The sequence below is a fragment of the Pan troglodytes genome, chromosome 13 (genome assembly GCF_028858775.2).
Source record: "Pan troglodytes isolate AG18354 chromosome 13, NHGRI_mPanTro3-v2.0_pri, whole genome shotgun sequence".
Classification (NCBI taxonomy): Eukaryota; Metazoa; Chordata; class Mammalia; order Primates; family Hominidae; genus Pan; species Pan troglodytes.
The window spans coordinates 32699215-32720900 of record NC_072411.2 but is presented as its reverse complement, the minus strand read 5'-3'; the positions used below and the strand labels follow the sequence as shown (position 1 = coordinate 32720900).

General features: G+C 44.2%; 1 protein-coding gene across 16 annotated transcripts in view; it reads right to left on the bottom strand.

The window, feature by feature from the left end:
- Nucleotides 1–2072: 2072 nt before the first annotated feature.
- The window catches only part of LOC459622 (neurobeachin-like), a 101403-nt gene continuing 81789 nt past the window's right edge, over nt 2073–21686 (bottom strand). For 6 of the 16 annotated variants that reach the window (XM_063791103.1, XM_063791105.1, XM_063791104.1 and 3 more), the window contains exon 10: nt 11772–12850. In XM_063791103.1, the coding sequence (XP_063647173.1) occupies nt 12820–12850 (31 nt within the window). In that variant the 3' untranslated portion in view covers nt 11772–12819. Of the gene's footprint in view, nt 5326–8812; nt 10607–11769; nt 12851–16258; nt 17472–21686 lie in introns of those variants that run through there. The other 10 variants (XR_010150037.1, XR_001716055.4, XR_008546586.2 and 7 more) reach the window with 6 other exon arrangements.

The window sequence follows — 21686 nt, the reverse complement described above, 5'->3', positions numbered from 1 at the left end:
GGCTGCAGTGGGATTTTTTAAGGAATCAGAGACCAATGGGGTTGAGGAGGATATTTATTATTTAGTTGCACCGGCCCAGTCAGATTAACATCCAAAGGACTGAGTCCTGATCAAAGACTTAAGTTACCTTTTAAGCATTTTGTAGGGTGGTGGGGAGTGGGGAGATCTGTCCAGGGGGAAGTGTATTACAGAAGCGAGAAACAAAGACAGTTATTCAATTAATTGAGACATGCATTATATCATTTCTTACTTTTCAAGGAAAAACATGTTTTACGACTTGAGTTTATCTGTCTAGTGACCTTGCAGCTGCGCAGCTAGAGGAACAGGGTCTTCACAATGCCTGGGAAAGGAGGAGAGACGAGGCTCACTAGCCACAGAAAAACCGGCAGTTAATTTTTAAAGGGCTCCAGCTCTTTCTCTTTCTCAGGGGGAATTGGGTTTTCTTACATACAACTGAGTTCCTGCTTACACATTCTTTAATTTCTTTTAATTCCTGTTCCACTTGGACCAGGGCCAGGGCACCACTGCCCTGTACCACCCCCAGGAGGGTGTTCCTTGCATCCTGGCCCTTCTAGCTCCAGCCTTGGTTCAAAGGGCTCCAGATAGAGCTCAGGCCATGGCTTCAGAGGGTGCTAACTATAAGCCTTGGTGGCTTCCATGTGGTGTTAAGCCTGCAGGTGAGCAAAGTGCAAGAGTGAAGGAGGCTTGGCATTCTCTGCCTAAATTTCAGAGGATGTATGAGAAAGGCTGGATGCCCAGGAAGAAGCCTATGCCCAGCTGGAGCCCTCAAAGAGGACCTCTTCTAGGACAGTGCCAAGTGGAAATGTGGGGTTGGAGGCCCCACACGGGGTCCTGACTCGGGGGGGCTGCCTAGTGGAGCTGTGGGAGGGGGGCTGCTGCCCTCCAGATCCCAGAATGATAGAGCCACCAGCAGCTCATGTCTTCAGTGTAGAAAAGCTGTGGGAGCAGAGCTGCCCAAGGCCTTGGGAGCCCACCCTATGCATCCTGGGAATGCTCTATGTTCCCAGGATGTGGGACATGGTTTCAAAGGAGATTATTTTGGAACTTCGAGATTTAATGACTGCCTTGCTGGGATTTGAACTTGTGTGGGGCCTGTAGCCCCTTTCTTTTGGCCAATTTCTCTCTTTTGTAATGGGAATGTTTACCCAATGCCCTGTACCCAAATTTTATCTTAGAAGTAAATAACTTGTTTTGATTTTACAGGCGCATCAGTGGAAGGGACTTGCCTTGTCTCAGAAGAAACTGCACTTTCGAGTGATGCCGAAACAGGTTGAGACTTTTGGGGGACTATTGAGAAGGGATGATTGTATCTTGCAATGTGAGAAGAACATGAGATTTGAAGGGCCAGGGATGGAATGAAATAGTTTGGATGTTGTACCCTTTAAGTCTCATGTTGAACTGTAATTCCCAGTGTTGGAGGTGGGGTCTGGTGGGAGGTGATGGGGTCATGAGGGCTGATTTCTCATGTTTAGCACCATCCTCTTGGCACTGTCCTTGCAAGAGTGAGTGAGTTCTCATGACATCAGGCTGTTTAAAAGTGTGTGGCACCTCTCCCTGCTTGCTCCTGCTCTGGCCATGTGACATACCTTCTTTTGCTTCACCTTCTGCCATGTGTAAAACCTCCCTGAGGACCCTTCTTGAAGCCAAGCAACTGCCAGTGCAAAGCTTCCTGTACAGCCTGCAGAACTGTGAGCCAAGTCAACCTTTCTTTTCTGTATAAATTACGTAGTGCTTAGGTATTCCTTTATAGTAATGCAAGAATGCCATAATACGAGGCATAATGGTTTGCATTTTAAAAACGAAAATTAGATTTATGTAATTTATCATGAAAAGATGAAATGAGTTAATAATGAGCAATATCTACATGTTGTCTTAGAGGTGCTGACGATCTGTCAAGGAATTGCATGCATTGATCAAGCAGTTTACCTTCAAGTTGAATAACAAGATATTCCTATCTAACATAACAAAATTTTGACATTATTTGGGAGACTGGAAATAATGCTAAATAATATCAGATTGTCAAAGTCAAATAAATATAGAGACAAACATCCGAAATTAAAATGTTTTATTTGATATTCAAGTATTACAATTTGACACATACATGAAGAATGGGTGTCTTTAGTATGTCCAAAACATAAAGAGAAAGTTAGAGGTTTTATAAAAAGGGAGACAGAGAGTAAAACGGTATGTATTTCTCTTTGAGAAAGCTCACTGGCACCAGTAAGGTTTTTGAGAGCTGGCAGGCTCTGATAGGTGAGGGACAGTGGTGGGTAAAACTAGTCTTAGTGTTGCAAGAGGTTGTTTCAGTGACCATTCGATAAAACTGGTTTCAGCTTAAAGCAGGTAATTTCAGCAGCCAGGCATGCAGAGAATTACGCCTTTGGAGTGGTGTTTTTGCCCTGAATGCCTCCTCCCCCTGGCTTCTTGATGGTTTTATTTGGTGTGACAAGAATGACCCAATTCATATGATCAATTTTTACATTTACCCCTTTCCATCAAGATCTTTCTCTTGAAGCATCAACCATGTCTATGGTTGTACAACGACTACAAGTTAGGCTTAATCATCCCTTAGTGCTAGGATGGACCTGTCCCAGTTGCTCCGTCCCACATCTGGGAAAGGTATGGAGGTCTACATCAGGTCTATGTCAAGATTTATGGCTTAAAACATCTATCCGAGGAAAAAATAAAACTGACCAGTAATCCCAGGAGAGAAACATACCTTGGCAAATTCGAAGATATTTCTAATTTTATTTAACAATTTTAAAATTAATTAATGTATCAAAGATTCACCTAACTCATGTCAAACAAAATATGTTTGGGTTAATTAATATATATTTTATATGAACATTCCTTTATTTAAACCATCCTTTTTTTCCTAGAATGATGGATTAGGGGCTTTCAGTGTGCCTCAGCCACTTGGAAGTAGAAAAATAAGCATAAAGATAAACTTTGTGAGCTTCAATTCAAGAAGAAAAATAGGAATTCACAGGAATAGAGAAGAACACTCCAGACCCTGTGGAGGGGGAGGTGGGAAAGCAGCCTCTGTGATAGCATTTGGTTCATAAAAGGGAATGAAACTCCAGTACGAGAGAAGAGCATCCAGTCTCCCTCTGCGACTCACCTTTCCACTGGGGATCTGCGCAACCCAGATTAAGGGAGAGCACTGTTTTCTCCCAAGAAAGCACTTATGTGCTTAGAGCTAGCACAAAAGTGGCTGAGAGATGGGGAAAGAGGAAAGACACTCAGAAAAGCTGCAGGCATTTCCCCAGACCTGGGACTGAGCGAAGGATGCCATTTTAAATCTGGGCTCATACAAAGTCAATCATTCTTTGGTGCCTGGCAATGGTGGCCACTGCAGACACTTTAATCTTGGGCTAGGAATTGAAGTGCTTGCTCTGGAGCAGGGGAGCAGCCTCCACAGCCAGAATTGAGTGTTGAGTGTGGAAAGTGCCCCAGCAGTAGGTGTTGGAATTAGGCTCTCTCCTCTTGCAGGACTGTAGTGGGAAGAGAGTTGCTAAAGCAGAGGTTTCTCAAGGATGGTGAGACTTGCAGCCAAGAACAGCTTTGCAACCTGGAACTGGTCTGTGTGTGTCATTGCTGGGTGTCCCAGCCTGCTCCCTTGGTCAGTTGAGAGAGTACCCCATCAGCTCCACAAAACAGGGGGGAGGTGAACCCCATTCCCCAGGAGACCTAAACTTTGGTGAGGACCAGCCCTAAGGGAAGGAGGAATACAGCTTGCCAAACCCACCCCTTGGGTCAAAGGAAACACGATCATGACATCAGCTGCTGAAAGGGGCACACCAAAGCCTGGGAACAGATTTAGAGAGGTGGTCATCTCTTGCCCTCTGTCCCCTTCCTAGTGCACTGCTGCAGACCCAGTAGTGGTCACCCTGTTGGGGCCCAAGGAACGTGAGCTGAAAGAGGCTGCTTCTTAGGTTTCTCCAGGACTCTGCCCCTGCTGAAGACTAGTACACATGGGGACAGGGCACTTTTGGCACTTTGTCACTTCTGCACCTGTTGAGGACAAGTACACAGAGGAGAAGACCCTGCAGCCAGCTGTTACTCTTAAGCACTTTCTACTGCACTAAAGCCTGAATTACACCACCAAACAAAAATACATCACCACATCAAGCCACCACAGGAGCCTATCTGCAACCAAGGAACTTGTACAGAGCCTTGGTCCTCTGAAAGTACCCAGAAATGAAGCAAATTGATCCTATACAACATACACCACAGTCACACCCTTAAGAGAAAGAAAGAATGAAAAATTAAAAAAAAAAACCTCCTTCCAAATGATATCAAATTCAACAAAAGAAGCATCAAGTCTCTCAGATGAGAAGAAACCAGCACAAGAATTCTGGCGATACAAAAAGCCAGAATGTTCCATCACCTCCAAAGGATTACACCAGCAACCTAGCAATGAGTCCTAACCAGAATGAAATGTCTGAAATGACAGGTATAGTATTCAAGATATAAGTGGCAAAAAAATTCACCAAAATCCAACAGAAAGTTGAATCCAACAACCCCATAACAACGATCCTGGATTTGAATGACAACATAGCTATATTGAGAAAGAACCAAGCAGAGCTTCTTGAATTGAAAAATTTACTATAGGAATTTAAAAAAACAGTTGGCAGCCTTAGCAACAGACTAGACCAAATAGAAAAAATAATTTAAGAGCTCAAAGACCAGACCTTCGAATCAACCCAGTCAGACAAAAATAAAAAAAGGAATTTAAAAATAATGAACCAAACTTTTGAGAAATATAGGATTATGTAAAGGAACAAAATCTATGACTTATTGGCATTTTTTTTTTGAGACAGAATTTCACTCTGTTACCCAGTCTGTAGTGCAGTGGCATGATCTTGGCTCACTGAAACCTCCACCTCCTGGGTTCAAGCAATTCTCGTGCCTCAACCTCCCAAGTATCTGAGATTACAGGCATGTGCCACCATGTCTGGCTAATTTTTGTATTTTTAGTAGAGATGGGGTTTCGCCATGCTGGCCAGGTAGGTCTCAAACTTCTGGCCTCGAGTGATACTCCCACCTTGGCCTCCCAAAGTGCTGGGATTACTGGCATGAGCCACTGTGCCTGGCTGACTTATTGGCATTTCTAACAGAGAAGAAGAGAATGTAAGCAACTTGGAAAACATTTTTGAGGATATAATTCAGGAAAGTGTCCTCAATCTTCCTAGAGAGGTCCACGAGCTGATACAAGAAATCCAGAGAACTCCCGTGAGACTGAAGGTAGGCAGTGAAGCATATGTTTGCATTCTTGTGTGGCTCTGATTAGCATCAGGATATCTACATTTTACATAGGAAAGGAGGGAGCAGAGGAAACAGTTAATTATGTGTTCATCTCGCATTCAGTAAATCTTCATTTTACATAAGATAAAGTAAGCATGTGAATAGAGGGAGTGGAATAGAGGAAAAGTCAATGATTCATTCATCTCAGGATAGGCAGAGGGATGATTTCTGGTCCTGACCTTGTCCCAGAACTATGAAAATAACCTCGTAATTGAGATTGTCAGGGTGAAATTGAGCCGACTCACTTTTAGGGCTAGTTTATAGGTGGGATGTGCATTCTGAAAGATTTAGGGGCTCACAGCAAATTGTGAGGGAGGACATCTGAGGAGACATGCGGCCTTCTGTCACTGTGGGAACCTGGCTTATGGATGAGGCTATGACACAGGGTTGTGAAGTTATAGCTATGTGTTTGAGAACAAGGAAGGCAGTATTGCATAACTCAGTTCCCAAGCTTAATTTTCCCTTTGACACAGTGAGCTTGGGGTTGGGTCTCTATTCTCTTTTCTCTCACAAAATCATATGGGAACATTCCAGAAAATGTGAGGTTCTGCACTCACTATTAAATAAAAATGACCAGGAGAGCCATGGGTAAGCTCCCTCCTCAGTCATCAGGACCGCAACAGAGAGTGTTCCCCTGTGTGGACGGGGTCCTGAATTCTGCAGGATCCTGTGGGGACACAAGTGTCAGGATAGAGGCACTCATTCAGCCAGGTACAGTGTCTCCTGCCTGTAATGTCAGCTACACTGGAGGCTGAGGTCGCCTTGAGGCCAGGATTTCGAGACCAACCTGGGCAACAGAGCAAGATCCCATATCTAAAAATAAAATTAGCCAGGTGTGGTGGCATGCACCTGTAATCCTAGTTACTTGGGAGGGAGGCTGAGGTGGGAGGATTGCTTGAGCCTAGGCGTTGGAGACTACAACGAGCTAGGATTACACCACTGCACTCCAGTCTCGGCAACAGTAAGGCTCCGTCTGTAACAACAACCAACCAATTCTGTGTTTTGAGTGTAAATTACCATAGCCTTTGTAACAGAAATTAGGCAGCAACTCTCATCATTCAAAATGCATAAGCAATTTGGCTAAGCAACTGTACTTCTAGATTATTTACTTATTTATTTATTATTGGGACAGAGTCTCACTCTGTCCCCCAGACTGGAGTGCTGTGACATGATCTCAGCTCACTGCAGCCTCTGCCTTGTGGGTTCAGGCAATTGTCCTACCTCAGCCTCCCAAGTAGCCGGGGCTACAAGTGCGCATCACCACACCCAGCTAATTTTTGTATTTTTTGTAGAAACGGGGTTTTGCCATGTTGGCCAGGCTGGTCTCAAACTTCTGACCTCAGGTGATGCACCCACCTCGACCTCCCAAAGTGCTGGGATTACAGGCACTAGGTCCCTAATTTAGAGCCATATTCTTTAATGTCTGAAAGCACTCTTGCATATTTATTACTGCATTGTTTGAACTTAAATATCCACAACAGGATAACAGGATAACTAAACAGTTAATTGCCCTATGGCACATCCATCTGTTAACAAAATGAAATCGATCTTTTTGTACTGCGGTGGAAAGATTTTCTGAACATAGTTCAGGTAAAAAAAAAAAAAAGACCACTGTTGAATAATGCTTCCGGTATAACACAATGTGTTTGAAAATGTACACAATACACTGTAATATCCAATACATACATCTATCAAAGTAAATATATTTTATTCTAGGGTAATTATTAAAACATTAAGAAATACTCTTTAATAATATATGTTAAAACTTGTAGAAAATCAATAACATACAAGTTAAGAAGATCAAGAAGCCAAAAAAAGTAATTCCAAGTATAGAATGCATGGTGAAAAGTGATGGAAGAAAACTGCAGAAATATAAAATGCAAAATTAAAATACAGCCCTATAATTCATGATACAGAATTCTTCACTGAACCCCGAATCTGTCAGGACATATGTGTGATCTTGGATAACGCATTCAAACTCCTTGACATTGAATTTTCTTGACTGTAAACTGTTTTAGAGATGTTCCTCACCCAGTTGCATGAAGCAAACCTCTGTGTGTTAAGGCACTTCCCACAGCATCTGCGACACAGAACAGTGGCAGCTGTGCTCTTCGTGGTCCCTGCACACAGACCCACAGCAGTATGTTGTGTTTTTTTTTTTTTTTTTAATATAAAAGGCTTTGAAAATGTCCCACAGGTTCCTCAGTAACTGACTATCAAAAGGGGCAGCCTTCAAAAGTAGAATTCTGGCAAATGTCTTCAAAAGACATGAAATTCTGGCAATGGGCACATTTCCCCCTCCCACCTTGCTCTTCTGGATGGATCCATTCTCTCCCACAGCATATTCGTTTTCTTCCACTCCACTGTGAAAATTGTCCTTCTAGTGGCAAGAGTGACGTAAGTGATATGCGGAAATTTCTTTCCAAGCCTGCTTGGAGGAGCTTCCTCTGCCTGCTTCTCTTTGGCCACCTCCAGGGCTGCTCTGTCACCCCCAACAGCATGGACCTCACTGCAGTCACTCTGGAAGCTTCCCTCAAAAGGAAGCTTGTGCAGGAAACATCATGCATCGAGCAGCATGGGGACAGGGGCTGGCCAGCTGGGCAGGGCTCACACTCCTGACACCCAGACTCCACGATACTCCTCTGTCCCCACCCAGGGCAGATCCCTGCCCTAAAAGTTTTCCCTCTCATGTCCAGCAAATGCTGCATGGAGCCCTGGAATTCTATGTGGAAAGCTAGGAAGAGGGAGAGCTGAAATGAGGATGTTATCACCCTTTCCAAAGAGGTCAGTCCAGTACTACCCTGTGCTCCTGGGCAAGCTCTCCAGGCTGAGGGAACAGGAGCAGGGGTTATGTCGGGTGAAGGTGGAAGTGAGGGACCTCCCAGGAGGTGTAGAATACTCCACTAGGGACACCTTATACCCTTCCGGGATTAGACCTTGAGGCCTGGAGATCCCCAGGCAATTAGTATTGAAGGTTGAAAGGCCAATGACAGGAATAGGAAGGCCCACTGTGTCACTCACTCACAAATCACTTCCAAACCCATCACCACAGGTGACCCTCACAACAACCCTGTGAGACCTGCAGGTCACGGGCTCTCACCAAGGAGGAGTTGGGAATGTCAAGATTTTAACACCTTCTCCAAGTCAGGATCAGGAAATGCTGCCCCAGCACTGACCTATATTCCCTATGCTTCCTCCCACAAAAGAGCTTAGGGTGACTGCCAACTTGTGGGCAGAGACCCTCACTTTCCAATCCCCACGAGGGGCTGTGCAGTGGGGAGGATGAGGCCCCCTCCTCTAACTGTCTCCTCCAAGACCCTGTTTTCTGAGGAAGGTCACTCTGGGAACTGTTGGCCTCTGCAGATGGGGGCCTGGACCATGTGGAAAGATGACGTGAAGGTCACACCTGGCAGGGACCAGGGCTGGAGGGTAAACCTCACCTTTAAAAACTCACACTTTTAATTTTAAATTTATTTTTATTTTTAATTTCTATGAGTACATAGTAGGTGTATATATTTATGGGGTACATGAGATAGTTTGACACAGGCATGCAATGTGTAATAATCACATCAGGGTAAATGGGGCATTCATCACCTCAAGCAAGGGAAATGCTAGATGCTTATAAAACCGTCAGATCACATGAGAACTCACTTACTATCATGAGAACAGCATGGGCGAAACTGCCGCCATGATTCAGTTACCTCTCACTGGGTCCCTCCCATGACACATGAGGCTTATGGAAATTACAGTTCAAGATGACGACATTTGGGTGGCAACACAGCCAAACCATATCATCTTATAAAATGAATAATGTGAAAATAGCACTGGGCCTGAGGCTTGGCCCCTGCTGTGTGATGCCCCCTCTTGGGGAGAGCCTGGCTTCTGTGCCATGCAGAAACTTCCCTGTGGGCTTGGGGTGAGCCAGGCCCTCCTGGGGGAGCTGGGCACTGTGGGACAGGAGGGTCCCTGGCCTGGGGTCTCCATTTGCCTCCTTACCCCATCAACGAAACACCAGAGGAGCCAACTCAACAAACCTCAATGCACGGCCCTTCCTGGACCATAGGTGCTCACGGCCCCCTGAGCTGCCCTGGGGCAGAACACTGGGCAGTGGCCAGTGCTTCCCTAACAACTCCCCCATGCACAGATGCCTGGTGGACATACTTCCTTTAACCCTGCTCAGCTGGAGCTCAGCCCCCATCCTAGTACCTCTGCCTCCTCCTCCAGGGCAGGAAAAGAAAAACCAACCCCAAACCCATGGAGAATCCTCACCTTGGGCGAGGCCCTTGCTGGGACTCAGTCTCTTGTCAGACCCTTGAGGAGCTCCATCTTTCCTTGTTTCCCTGCCCCATGGGACCCCAGGCCTCTGGGAAAGAGTTGAGGGTGTCATCCACTCAGCAGGTACCGCATGATCTTTGGGAAGGATTTGTGTTATACCTGCTCCTGGTGGGATGGGAGCCTCTGGAGCTGGGCAGTATTTGGGCTGTAGAAAACTGAGAAGCCCCTGACCCATCAGGTATCAGAGCCCACTCCCAAGATGTGGAGCCCTCAGCTGGAAGAGCTGGGAAGTGGCAGGGGACCCCAGACCCTGAGGCCTTCCTCCCTTCCATCAGGTGACCCTAACATGTGGCCTCAGCTCTACGGAGGTGGGCCCTAGCTGGAGGCACTGCACAGCAGCATCCTGGGTAGAGGTGCCAGGAGGGCAGGCCTGCCTTTGAGGCTGTGAGGCAGGGCTGCGGCAGGCAGTGGCCAGTGGAGGGAATGGGGTGGGTGCCAAGGGGCTACATGGCCATCTGCCAGACATGGGGTCGGGCTGGGGGACATGGGATGGGCAGACACTGCCATCTAGACTGCATTGGCCCATCTGTGGGCTGGGACGGCAGCTGGGAGTGTGGCCAGCTGGGAGGTAGGAGGACTCTTGGTGAAGTGACAGTCACCTGCATGAACTCAGGGCTAGAAAGCTGTGGCTCTGGGACACACCGGGTGGCCAGGGGGAGGCTGCAGTGCCCTCTGCTGTTGGGGATGAAAGGTGCCTGCCTTGAAGTGAAAGGGTCCCTGTTCCGCTCTGGGCTCCTGTGGGACCCTCAGCAGGGATGTCCTGAAGGCTCCTGACAAGCTGGAAAGCAAGGAAGCTGCCTTGCCTGGAAGTCAGGATCGCCCAGCCAGGGTGGCCATCCCATGGCCTGGCTGTGTGAGGCCCTGGGGATAGCTGTCCGCCTACCCTGCAGGGAGTGCCTCTCCTCAGCCATCAGCTGATCCAGTGCCCAGAAGATGTCTTCCTCTGTCAGATACAGGAAGAGGATGGCAGTTAGGCAGCTCATGTCCCTGTGCTAGCCCACCTCCTGCAAGGGCCAGAGTCACCATGGAAGCATGTCACCTGAGAGGGCTGAGGCCATCTGGGAGGACTCATGTCACTGGAGAGGACAGAGGTCACCTGGGAGACCTCCCTCTGGCCCTAGCAGATTTAGGGTGCAGACTCTGCACCCCTCCCCTGACCCTGGGCATGAGGACTAAGCAAGTCCCCCACAACTCAGTTGAAAAGGGACCAGGAGGGACTTCTGCAGTGAGTGTCCAAACTCACGTAGTCCGAAGGGGCACAGGCAAGGATCATTCATGTCCCCTATCCTGGGACAGGCTGAGAAGGCCACTGTGCCAGGCCTGGGGCAGCACCTGTGAACTGCACCCACCACAAGGGCAGGCGATGGGCCACTGATCACCACACAATGGGTCCTGTGATGGCGCAGGGGCTGCCTGCCAGGCACGGGAGGGCGGCTGGGTCCAGACCCCATGTGGGCAGCCCATGGAGTGAGCTCAGCGGCTCTCCGTGCCTGGAATGGTCTGGGAAGTGGGGGCCAAGCAGGAACAGCCACCTGGGTGACCTCCGCCCTGTCTACTGTGCTCCTATGGGGTTAAGGCAAAAGGGAAATTGGATCCTTGCCAGGTTTCCAATGAAAAGGTTTCCTCAGGATGCAAACTCATTTCATGACAAGAGCCTGGCCCCATCAGGCACCTCAGCAGCTTGTCAAACATGTCTCCTGCAAGGACTATCCTGTGTGCAACACTGCTAAGCTCCTTGTTTGGGGCAGCACCAGGAGGGGAGGGTCATTTCTTCTTCTGAGACATGGTGGTTGGGTCCAGGTGACATCAACAGTCTGGGCCCTGACCCCTTTCTATCTCAGCGGGACCCCTTGAGACACCAGCTTCCCATCCGTGCTTGGGTGTCCACGCCAGCAGTTCTACCTACTACGTTATTACAGCCAGATCAGGATAAATGTCCTCTCTCTGGAATAAATGCAGTGACCACTGTTCTTTGAGCATTATTTATCTTAAATTATTGTTTTAATTAGAAATGTATCTAACTTATATTAGCCAAATTTCCTTTCAGTGTAACCAAATTTCTTTTAAGTGAAAATTAAATATTTACCTCCTGTTATCAAGCATTCTATGAATACAAAATATTTATTTTTTTCAACTTTAGAAGAAATTGAGAATGTCTACATGCTACTAATCTAAAAATACAGGCTCTGGGTTTATATGGTGTTAACCTTTCTTCCAAATTTTAAGGAATAGATATTTAAATGCCATCCACTTTGTTTTAAAATACATAAAATGTTTTAAGCTTTTGACCTCAAAATTTACAGTAGCACAGCTACTCCGTAATGAATAAACCACAGAATCAAAACAAAGAAAGATTCTACAGACCAGTCTAACCAACAATACAATTATAAACTAGTGGTTCAAATATCAAAAACCAATTTCAATGACAAATACATGGTATGAAAACCCCGCAAAGGTCAAGTAGAATATATTATACTTGAATGAAATTATGAGTTGAGAGTAGGAAATCTATGGTTAACCAAACAAATTAAATAATGTTTATGAGGAAATTATACTGCTAATGTTTTATTATTTGGCAAGCTATTCAGTGGAACACAAAGATATTCTTAATGAAGTTGAAAATATATTTTAAAATGTTACTAAAGTGGATTAAAAAATAATGAGGACATGAATAACTTTAAAAAGTATTTAGGGATAAAGAGAGAAAAATTAATTTAGATTTCATACATAATTAAAATATATTTTTAAAGTTGTGTTTTTTGGTTGCTCAAATAAAAGGAGCAGATACTTAAATTCCACGCTTTTCATTTTAAAGTTTAGGAAATGCTTATAGCTTTCCACACTGACATTTATACTAACACAGTTAATCTAATCTAATCTAATCGATAACAAAATCAAAACAAGCAGAATTCTCTTGACCAATCTATTTCCTTGATTTTTAAAAGTAAATGTACTCTCAAAGAAATAAAACTATTATTCGTGGATTCTGTTATTTGAAAATATTTACTGATCCTTTACCTTACACCAAGTGATCTCCAGCTCATGGAATAATATGTAACGTTGCCCAGCTTCATTAAGCTTAAACTCTTCTGAAGAAGAAAAGAAGCAATGGAGTAGGGACATTAAAGCAGGAGTGTGGTGATATGGCTGAGACTTCTACTTGCACACTGTGGTAGCTGTGTGGAGACTGGATTGAAAAAAGGGCAATGACAGAAGCTTAAATTAGTATCAAATATAGTAATCCTATAATTTTAAGGGTCCTTGAAATAAGAATGTATAATAGTTCTCATTATTTCCCCAAGAAATCTCTGCACTTGGCCTTGTGAGAGAAGTGCTATAGTTACCAAGTGGTGGGGGTGGGAATGTGAATTTGGAAACAACATTTGGAATTATTACACTTTAAAGGTAAAGCTGGCAGGAATTCCATACACATCAGATCTGAAAATGTGTGTGTGTGTGTGCGTGTGTCTGTCTGTGTGTGTTTGTGTGTGTGTGAAGCAGGGAGAGAGAGCAAGAGTGACAGTGAGCAAGAGAGAGAGGAGAGAGAGGGAGAGAATCAGACAGATACAGAAAGAGAGTGACAGAGCTACAGAGACAGAATTAAAAGGGGACACCAAGAATATTGAGCTGAGAAACTATAAAATGGGAGTTGCCATTAAACAGAATGGGGAAGAGCAAATTTGGGGAGTTTCAGTGGCTCCATATAGACATATTAATTTTGAGATTCCTAACTGACATCCATGTGGATAAGTCAGGGAGTGCTGGGTGTAGTGTCCAGTGTTTAAGTGTAATGTGAAATATCAGGAAATTAATGACACAAAAATCAGTAAGAAAGCAAAGATAAGAAAGATAAGAAGTCAAAGTCGTGAGCCTAATCGTCCTCTGACATTTAAAAAATAGTAAAGATGAAACCTGCAAAAAAGGACTAGAGGTAATTATCAAAAACATGGTGGAGGGAAAGTAGGTTAAGTGTTCTGGAATTCTATAAAAAAAATTTTACAAAGAGGAGGAGGAGATCAACTGTGTGAAATGCTGCTGATATATAAATTAAGATGAAGTCCGAGGAGTTATGGTTCAATTTATAATTTAACAATATGCATAGCACTTATGTTTTGATACGAGCAGCTTCGTTGGGGTGAGTAGGTGAGAAACCATATTGGAGTGTTTGCTGAAATGAAAGTCTGATCTCTGGATTCTTAAGGAAAAATTTTATTGGACTGCAGAGGCATAAATTGGATTTCTAATTCTGGAGTCAGGATGTGCTCAGTAAACATGTGCCCATCAATGCCTCCTCGCATTTTTTTTTAGCTAGGTATTCTGTTATCTTTTAATAATACAATAATTACCTGCAAAACCTACACCCATTTTGCACATTTTGCAGCAAACCATGACACATGTATATCTATGTAACAAACCTGCACGTTCTGTACATTTATCCCAGAACTTAAGTATATATATATATATATATATATATATATATATATACTTGTGTCTGTGTGTATATATATATATATCCCAGAACTTAAGTATATATATATATATATATACTTGTGTCTGTGTGTGTGTGTATACATATATATGTATATACTTGTGTGTGTGTGTATATATATACATATATATATATATATATATATATATGTATATAAAAGAAAGAAAAAGAAAACCCAGCCAAGTGCGGTGGCTCATGACTGTAATCCCAGCACTTTGGGAGGCTGAGACAGGTGGACCATCTGAGGTCAGGATTGAGAACAGCCTGGCCAACATGGTGAAACCCTGTCTTTACTATAAATACAAAAATTAGCTGGGTGTGGTGGGGGGGCAACTGTAGTCCCAGCTACTTGAGAGGCCAAGGCAGGAGAATCACTTGAATCTGGAAGGCAGAGACTGCAGTGAGCCAAGATCACACCACAGCACTAGAGTCTGGATGACAGGGTGAGACTGTCTCAAAAACAAGAACAAAAACAAATACAAAAAACAAAAAAAACACCCATTTAATTGACAAACTTTACAAAGACTGATACTGGAGGTTGTTGGAGAGGACGTTGTTCCACATAATATCTTATGAGTTGCCGATGGACAAGTATGATGGTAAAATGCCTTTGAAAAACTGACCATACCTGCTATACTTAAATATTCAGATACCAAACACCCAGAAATTCCATCTTGTCATTTATTTCCACAAGAAAAAACAAGAGACCTGTATTAAAATATCCACTTCTATTAAAAATAATCACACTACGTTTCCTGAAATTTTTTTATTAATAGCTCTTATTTTCAGCAGTACAACCTCTAATATATGTGTATATGTATATGTGTATATACACACACATATGTATATGTGTATATACACACACATATATGTATATGTATACACACACATATGTATATGTATACACACACATATGTATATGTATACACACACATATGTATATGTATACACACACATATGTATATGTATACACACACACATATGTATAGGTATACACACATATGTATATGTATACACACACATATGTATATGTATACACACACACATATGTGTGTGTATACACACATACATATATGTGTGTGTATACATACACACATACACATATATGTGTGTGTATACATACACACATACACATATATGTGTGTGTATACATACACACACATGTGTGTGTGTATACATACACACACGTGTGTGTGTATACATACACACATACACATGTGTGTGTATACATACACACATACACATGTGTGTATACATACACATATACACATGTGTGTATACATACACATATACACATATATGTGTGTGTATACATACACATACATGTGTATGTATATATACACATATACACATACATGTGTGTGTATATATACACATATACACATACATGTATGTGTATATATACACATATACATATACACGTATATGTATACATATATGTATATATACATATACACGTATGTATACATATATGTATATATACATATACACATATATATGTATATATACTCATGTACATATATGTGTATATATATACACTTATACATATATATGTATATGTGTATATATATTAGACAGATATATATGTACATATACATATATGGTATATGTATAATATATGTATATGCACATATATAATATACATATACTATATATGTATATGTATAAATATATTATGTATATATATACACATATGTATATATGTATATATACAAAATGTATGTATAGATATTAGACAGAGTTTTGCTCTTGTTGCCTAGGCTGGAGTGCAATGGTTCAATCTCGGCTCACTGCCACCTCCACCTCCCGGATTCAAGCGATTGTCCTGCTTCTGCCTCCCGAGTAGCTGGGACTACAGACATGTGCCACCACCCTCGGCTAATTTTGTATTTTTCGTAGAGATGGGGTTTCACCATGTTGGTGAGGCTGGTCTCGAACTCCTGACCTCAGGTGATCCACCTGCCTGGGCCTCCCAAAATGCTGGGATTATAGGCATGAGCCACTGTGCCTGGCCTATTTTGTATTTTTTAATCTACCACACTCTAAGAACACATATTTTAAATCAATTTGTACATTCATTGCCTAGAACAAAACCAGCATTTTGTAGATTCCAAAGAATTATTTGTTTTATAAATGATGAGTAACGAGTTATTATTTATAACATCTATATACAAACAATATATTACCTCAGAATACAGTGATAACATTTGTTATGTATGATTTCAATTTCAGTTAAAAATATTTTTTGCATGAGTTATTGTCATATACAGATGTTCACATTGTTTTGTTTATATGAAAATGTTTGTAACTACTATGCACATTTTTGCTACTTAAGCCTTTTGGTCTTGCTGCCGTAGCAAATACTGTGCCTCTTAAGAACATGAACCTGTTTTACTTCATTTTTTAGCAGATTTCTTAATGAAATATATAGCATACTATTTTGTTGAACACATAAGCAGACACCCTGTCAGAAGCAAAGAGACATCTACTCCACCATTACCACCCATGCCTCTGCTAATGTGGCTGCTGAAGATGTTACCTAGAGCAGAGGACTTTGTGTTCAACCTAAGCACTTTATATCCTTTATTTTCAGTTGGGTGGGAGATAAAATAATTCAGCAGCAATAAAAGTCACACTTCTTAAAGTTGCAGTCTCGCCAAGGCACCACAATGTAGCAGTCTCTCTTGTGAGGTATCACCTGGAGTTCTTCATCTCACCACCAAGATGATTAAGGAACGGGGACACACGGGTGAGGTTGGAGTGAAAGTTTAATAAGCAAAAGGAGGAAGCTCTCTGCAGCAGACAAGGGCGTCCAAGTGGATTGCCGTTTTTACAGTTGAATCAAAAAGCTTTTATAAGAAACTCCTCTCAGCTATGTATAAAACTGTCTGCACAATTCCCTTTATATATCCAGCTGTGGGTATGTCTCTAGTCAAGCACAAAGTGGGCTTCTCTTGTTGTATAACTGTGGGTTTGTTTTAGGTAAGCCCCCCTCCTCCCTGTGTAAGTTTCCACAGAGGCCACCGTGTATATGCCTGAAAAAGGGAGGAAAATTTTTCCTGGGAGCTTGCCAATTACACAAAGAACAGAAGGCGTCTGTGCTGGACCCTGCATGCTCATCTGTGCAGGGCTTATCTGTAGGTGCAGTAGTTGTGATTTTTCAGGCAGACAGCTTCCCTGAGGACCAGTCTCTTTCTTGTTTACTCAACTAATTTTCCTTTCCTTCTCCCTCAACATTATGCAGCTAAACAGAATACACTTCTCTTTCCCAGTAAATCAGTGTTGGTACTCCACTCCGAATACTTGTATTATTGGATTTCTTAGAAAAAAAATATTTGGGATCATAATTTAGATGCCATCAAACAATGAACAAAAATACGCTACTTTGTTTCCTTTCTCTTCTCGTTACCAGACAACAGCTAGTTTTCTTTTCTCTCCAACTTCTTTTTTCTGTGCTTCTACCTGATTTTTAGAAAAACTACGCATTTCCAATCTTAGTACAGCAGACATCAAATATGTGGTCAAACTACGTACATAGGAAGAGTTGAATTATATAATTATATTCAAGCATTTAAAAATAATTCCCCTTCAGGCTGTTTTGCAGTTATTTTACATAATCAAATGTCTTCTTGATATATGTCCCAACCCAGTGGTTGTCAAGCTCTGCTTTGTTCTCTAACTGCATCAGAATTACCCACAATTTTTTTTTGAGATGGAGTCTCACTGTTGCCCAGGCCGGAGTGCAGTGGCATGATCTCAGCTCACTGTCATCTCTGCCTCCCTGACTCAAGTGATTCTCCTGTCTCAGCCTCCCAAGTAGCTGGGACTACAGGCGTGCACCACCATGCCTGGCTAATTTTTGCATTTTTAGTAGAGATGAGGTTTCACCATGTTGGCCAGGCTGGTTTTGAATTCCTGACCTCAAGTGATCCACTTGCCTGGGCCTCCCAAAGTAAGAATTATCCCAAATTCTTATGATAAATATGGATAAATCAGCACAACTCAAGATTTAAGAAATAAAAATTTTCAAGAGAAGAAACCCAGGAATATGCATTGAAAACATCTCCCTCAGGTGATTCTGATGTGATATGTGGTCTGAGTTTAAAATGCAAGGAAAATTACCTTCCCTGCCCTCCAGTTGGCCCTTATGTCCAGATGTCCCTCTTTCCCTTTCTCATTGTGCTCTCTCCTTCTGTGCCTTTGTTCTATTCTCCCTCCACTTCTCATCCAGATGCCAAGCCCTCTTCCATCAATTGTCCTAAAACTCCAAATGGTCAGTTGCCTCTAAACTTCCCTCTGTCCCATGAACAAGTTATGCAGGCAAATGTAGAATTTAAGCTTGGACCAAGCTGAATCAAGAGCTGCAATTAAAGATTTCCCTAAGCCCAGAGGGGACCAGCAAATACTTATAGGTGATTTTGGATTTCCTCTGAGTGCATAAGGCTCTGGGTAACCTGATGCTATAGACCAAATGTTATTGTCCCCCTCAAATTCCAGTGTTGAAATCTAATTCCCTATGTGATGATATTTGGAGGTAGGGCCTTGGGGAATGATTACATCATGAAGGCAGGGACCACATGAGCGGGATTAGTAGCCCCTATTGAAGGCACCATAGAGAGCTCCCTCATCCCTTCTGTCATGTGAGGACATGGTAGAAACATGGCTGTCTATGAACCACAAAGCAAGCCCACACCAGACCTGGAATCTGCTAACCACTCGACCTTGAATTTTGCTATCTCCAGAACTGAGAGAAACAAATTTGTTTATAAGCTTCCTCATCTATGGCATTCTGTTTTGACCCCAGATTAGCTGAAAACACCAAAATATCAACTTGTACACCAAATTTTGGAAATGGATGCTAAAACTTTCATGGCAAAAGGTGACTGATCTGCCTGAGAAATGAACCTACATGATCCCTCTTTCCGCAAAGCTGGAGGGAGTCTGCTGTACATCTGAGACCTTGGTGTCTATCTGAGGCCTGATGTCTACCTGGTGACTGCCATCCTCTTGAGGCCTGATATCCACCTGGGAATGGTTTATCCATGGAAACGTTTATGTCCACCTGGGGCTGGATGTCGCCCAGGGGCTAGATGTCCACCTGTGGCCCCATGTCCACCTAGGGCCTGATGTCCACCTGTGGCATGGTGTTCACCTGAGACCGGGTGTTTACATAGGGCCTGATGTCCAGCTGGTGCCTAGGTGCCCACTGGGGACCTTGTGTTAACCTGGGGACTGGTATCCAGCTGGGTCCTAATGACCACCTGGGTTGAATTATTCACCTAGCGTTTGGTATTCACTTAGGGCTTGAGTGTCAGCCTTGGACCTGGTGTCCACCTGGGCCTTGGGTATCAAACTAAGGGTTGGGTGTCCAGTTGAGACATCAATTGCACCTGGGGTCTGAGTGTTTGCATGAGGCCAGATGACCACTGGGGGCCTGAATGTCAACCTGGTGTCTGAAATTCACTGGGAGCCTAGGTATCCACCTGGGGCCTGATGTCCACCTGGGACTAGGTGTCATCATGTGGCCTGATGTAAACCTCTAGTTCAGTGTCCACCTTGGGCCTGGTGCCCACTGGGGGACTGATGTTCACCTTTGATCTGATGTCCACCTGGAAACCGTGTATTCACCGATGGCCTGATGGTCACCTGGGGTTGAATGTCCAACTGTGGCCAGATGTGCACCCGGATCCTGGGCATCCACCTGGGGCCTGATGTTCAGCTGGGGCCTGGAGTTCACCTGAGGCATGATGTCTACCTGAAGCTTAATGTTCATCTGAGTGCTGGATGTTCACCTGGGGCCTGATATCCACCTGGAGCCTGAGGACCCTTCTCAGGCCTGATGTCCACAGCTTGGCCTGGTATTCGTCTGGGGCCTTCGTGTTAATGTGGCCTAATGTACTCCTGGGTTCTAGTGTCCTCTTGGGACCTGATGTCTACCAGGATCCTGGTATCCACCTGGGGCCTGGTATCCACCTAGGGCTTGATATTCAGCTGGGGCCTAAGAATCCACTTGATAACTGGTGCCCATCGGGGTCCTGATGTTCACCTTGGGACTGGGTAACCACCTGAGGCCTGATGTCTACTTAGGGCATAAGTGTTTATCTGGGGTCTAGTGTTCACATGGGGCCTGATGTCAACCTTGAGCCTAGGTATTCACAAGGGGACTAGTGTCCAGCTGGGGCCAGATGTTTACTTGGGGTCTGGTGTCAACTTGAAGCATGGTTGTCAACCTAGGACCTGATGTCCAGTCCAGTGTCCACCTTGGGCCTGTTTTCTAACTGGGGCCTGTGTGTCCACATAGACCCTGGTGTCAATCTGGGGCCTGGGTATTAACCAGGGGCCTGGATATTCATTGGTACATTATGTCTACTGGGGTCTTTGTGTCAATCTGAGCTCTGATGTCCACCTAGAGATTGGGTATCCACCTAAGGCCTGGTGTTTACATGGGGCCTGTAATACGAGGTTCCAGATGAACTCGGATGTCCACCTGATGCAGTGTTCACATAGGGCCTGCTGTCAACTTGGGACCTAAGTATTTACCTAGGGCCTGGGTGTCCACCTGGGGCCTGACTTCCAACTAGATCTTGTGTCAACATGGGGCCTGATGTCCACTTTGGGCCTAGGTAACTTCCTGATGACTAATGCCCACATGGCTCCTAAGGACCATCTGAGGCCTGGTATTAATTTAGAGACTGGTATCCACCTGGGGTCCAGGTATCCACTTGGGACCTGATGTTCACCTGGAGTGTAGGAATTCACGTGGGGCCTGGTGTCCACCTTGAGTGTGTGTATCCAATTGAGTGCTGGTGTCCACCTGGAGTCCAGTGTATACCTGGGGCCTGATGTACACATGGGGACTGGGCATCCATCTAGGACCTGATGTTCAGATAAGGACTGATGTTCTCCTGGCCTGGTGTCCATATGGAGCCTGGGTGTACACTTGGAGCCTGATGTCCCAGGTGGATACCTGGGCCCCAGTGGTCATCAGATCCTAGGAAACTCTCAGGCCCCAGGTGCACATAAAGCTACAGTGGCCACCTAGGTCACAGTTTGATACACAGTTTCCAGGTGGACACTGGGTGCAAGATGAATACCAGGCTCCTTGTGAACACCAAGCCCCAGGTGTCTACCTAGTCCTCAAGTGGACACCATGGACTAGATTGGCACGCAGGTACCAGGTGGATATCAGGCCGCAGGTGAACACCAGGCCCCAGGTGGGGTGGGTTACTTATAGCATAGGTGACCATCAGGTCCCAGGTCTATATCCACTCCCCACCTGAAAATCAGGATCCAGGTGGATACCCATGTTCTAGGTGAACACCAGGTTCCAAATGAACATCAGGCTCCAAGTGAACACACAGGCCCCAGTTCAATACCAGCCTCAGGTAGACATCAGGACCCAGGTGGACCCCAGGCCCAATGTGCATGCCTAGTCTCTTGGAATACATCATTTTCAAGGTGGACACCCAGATTCCTGGTAGACATCTGGTGCCAGGTGGATATGTGGCTGCAGGTGGACATAAGGCCCAATGTG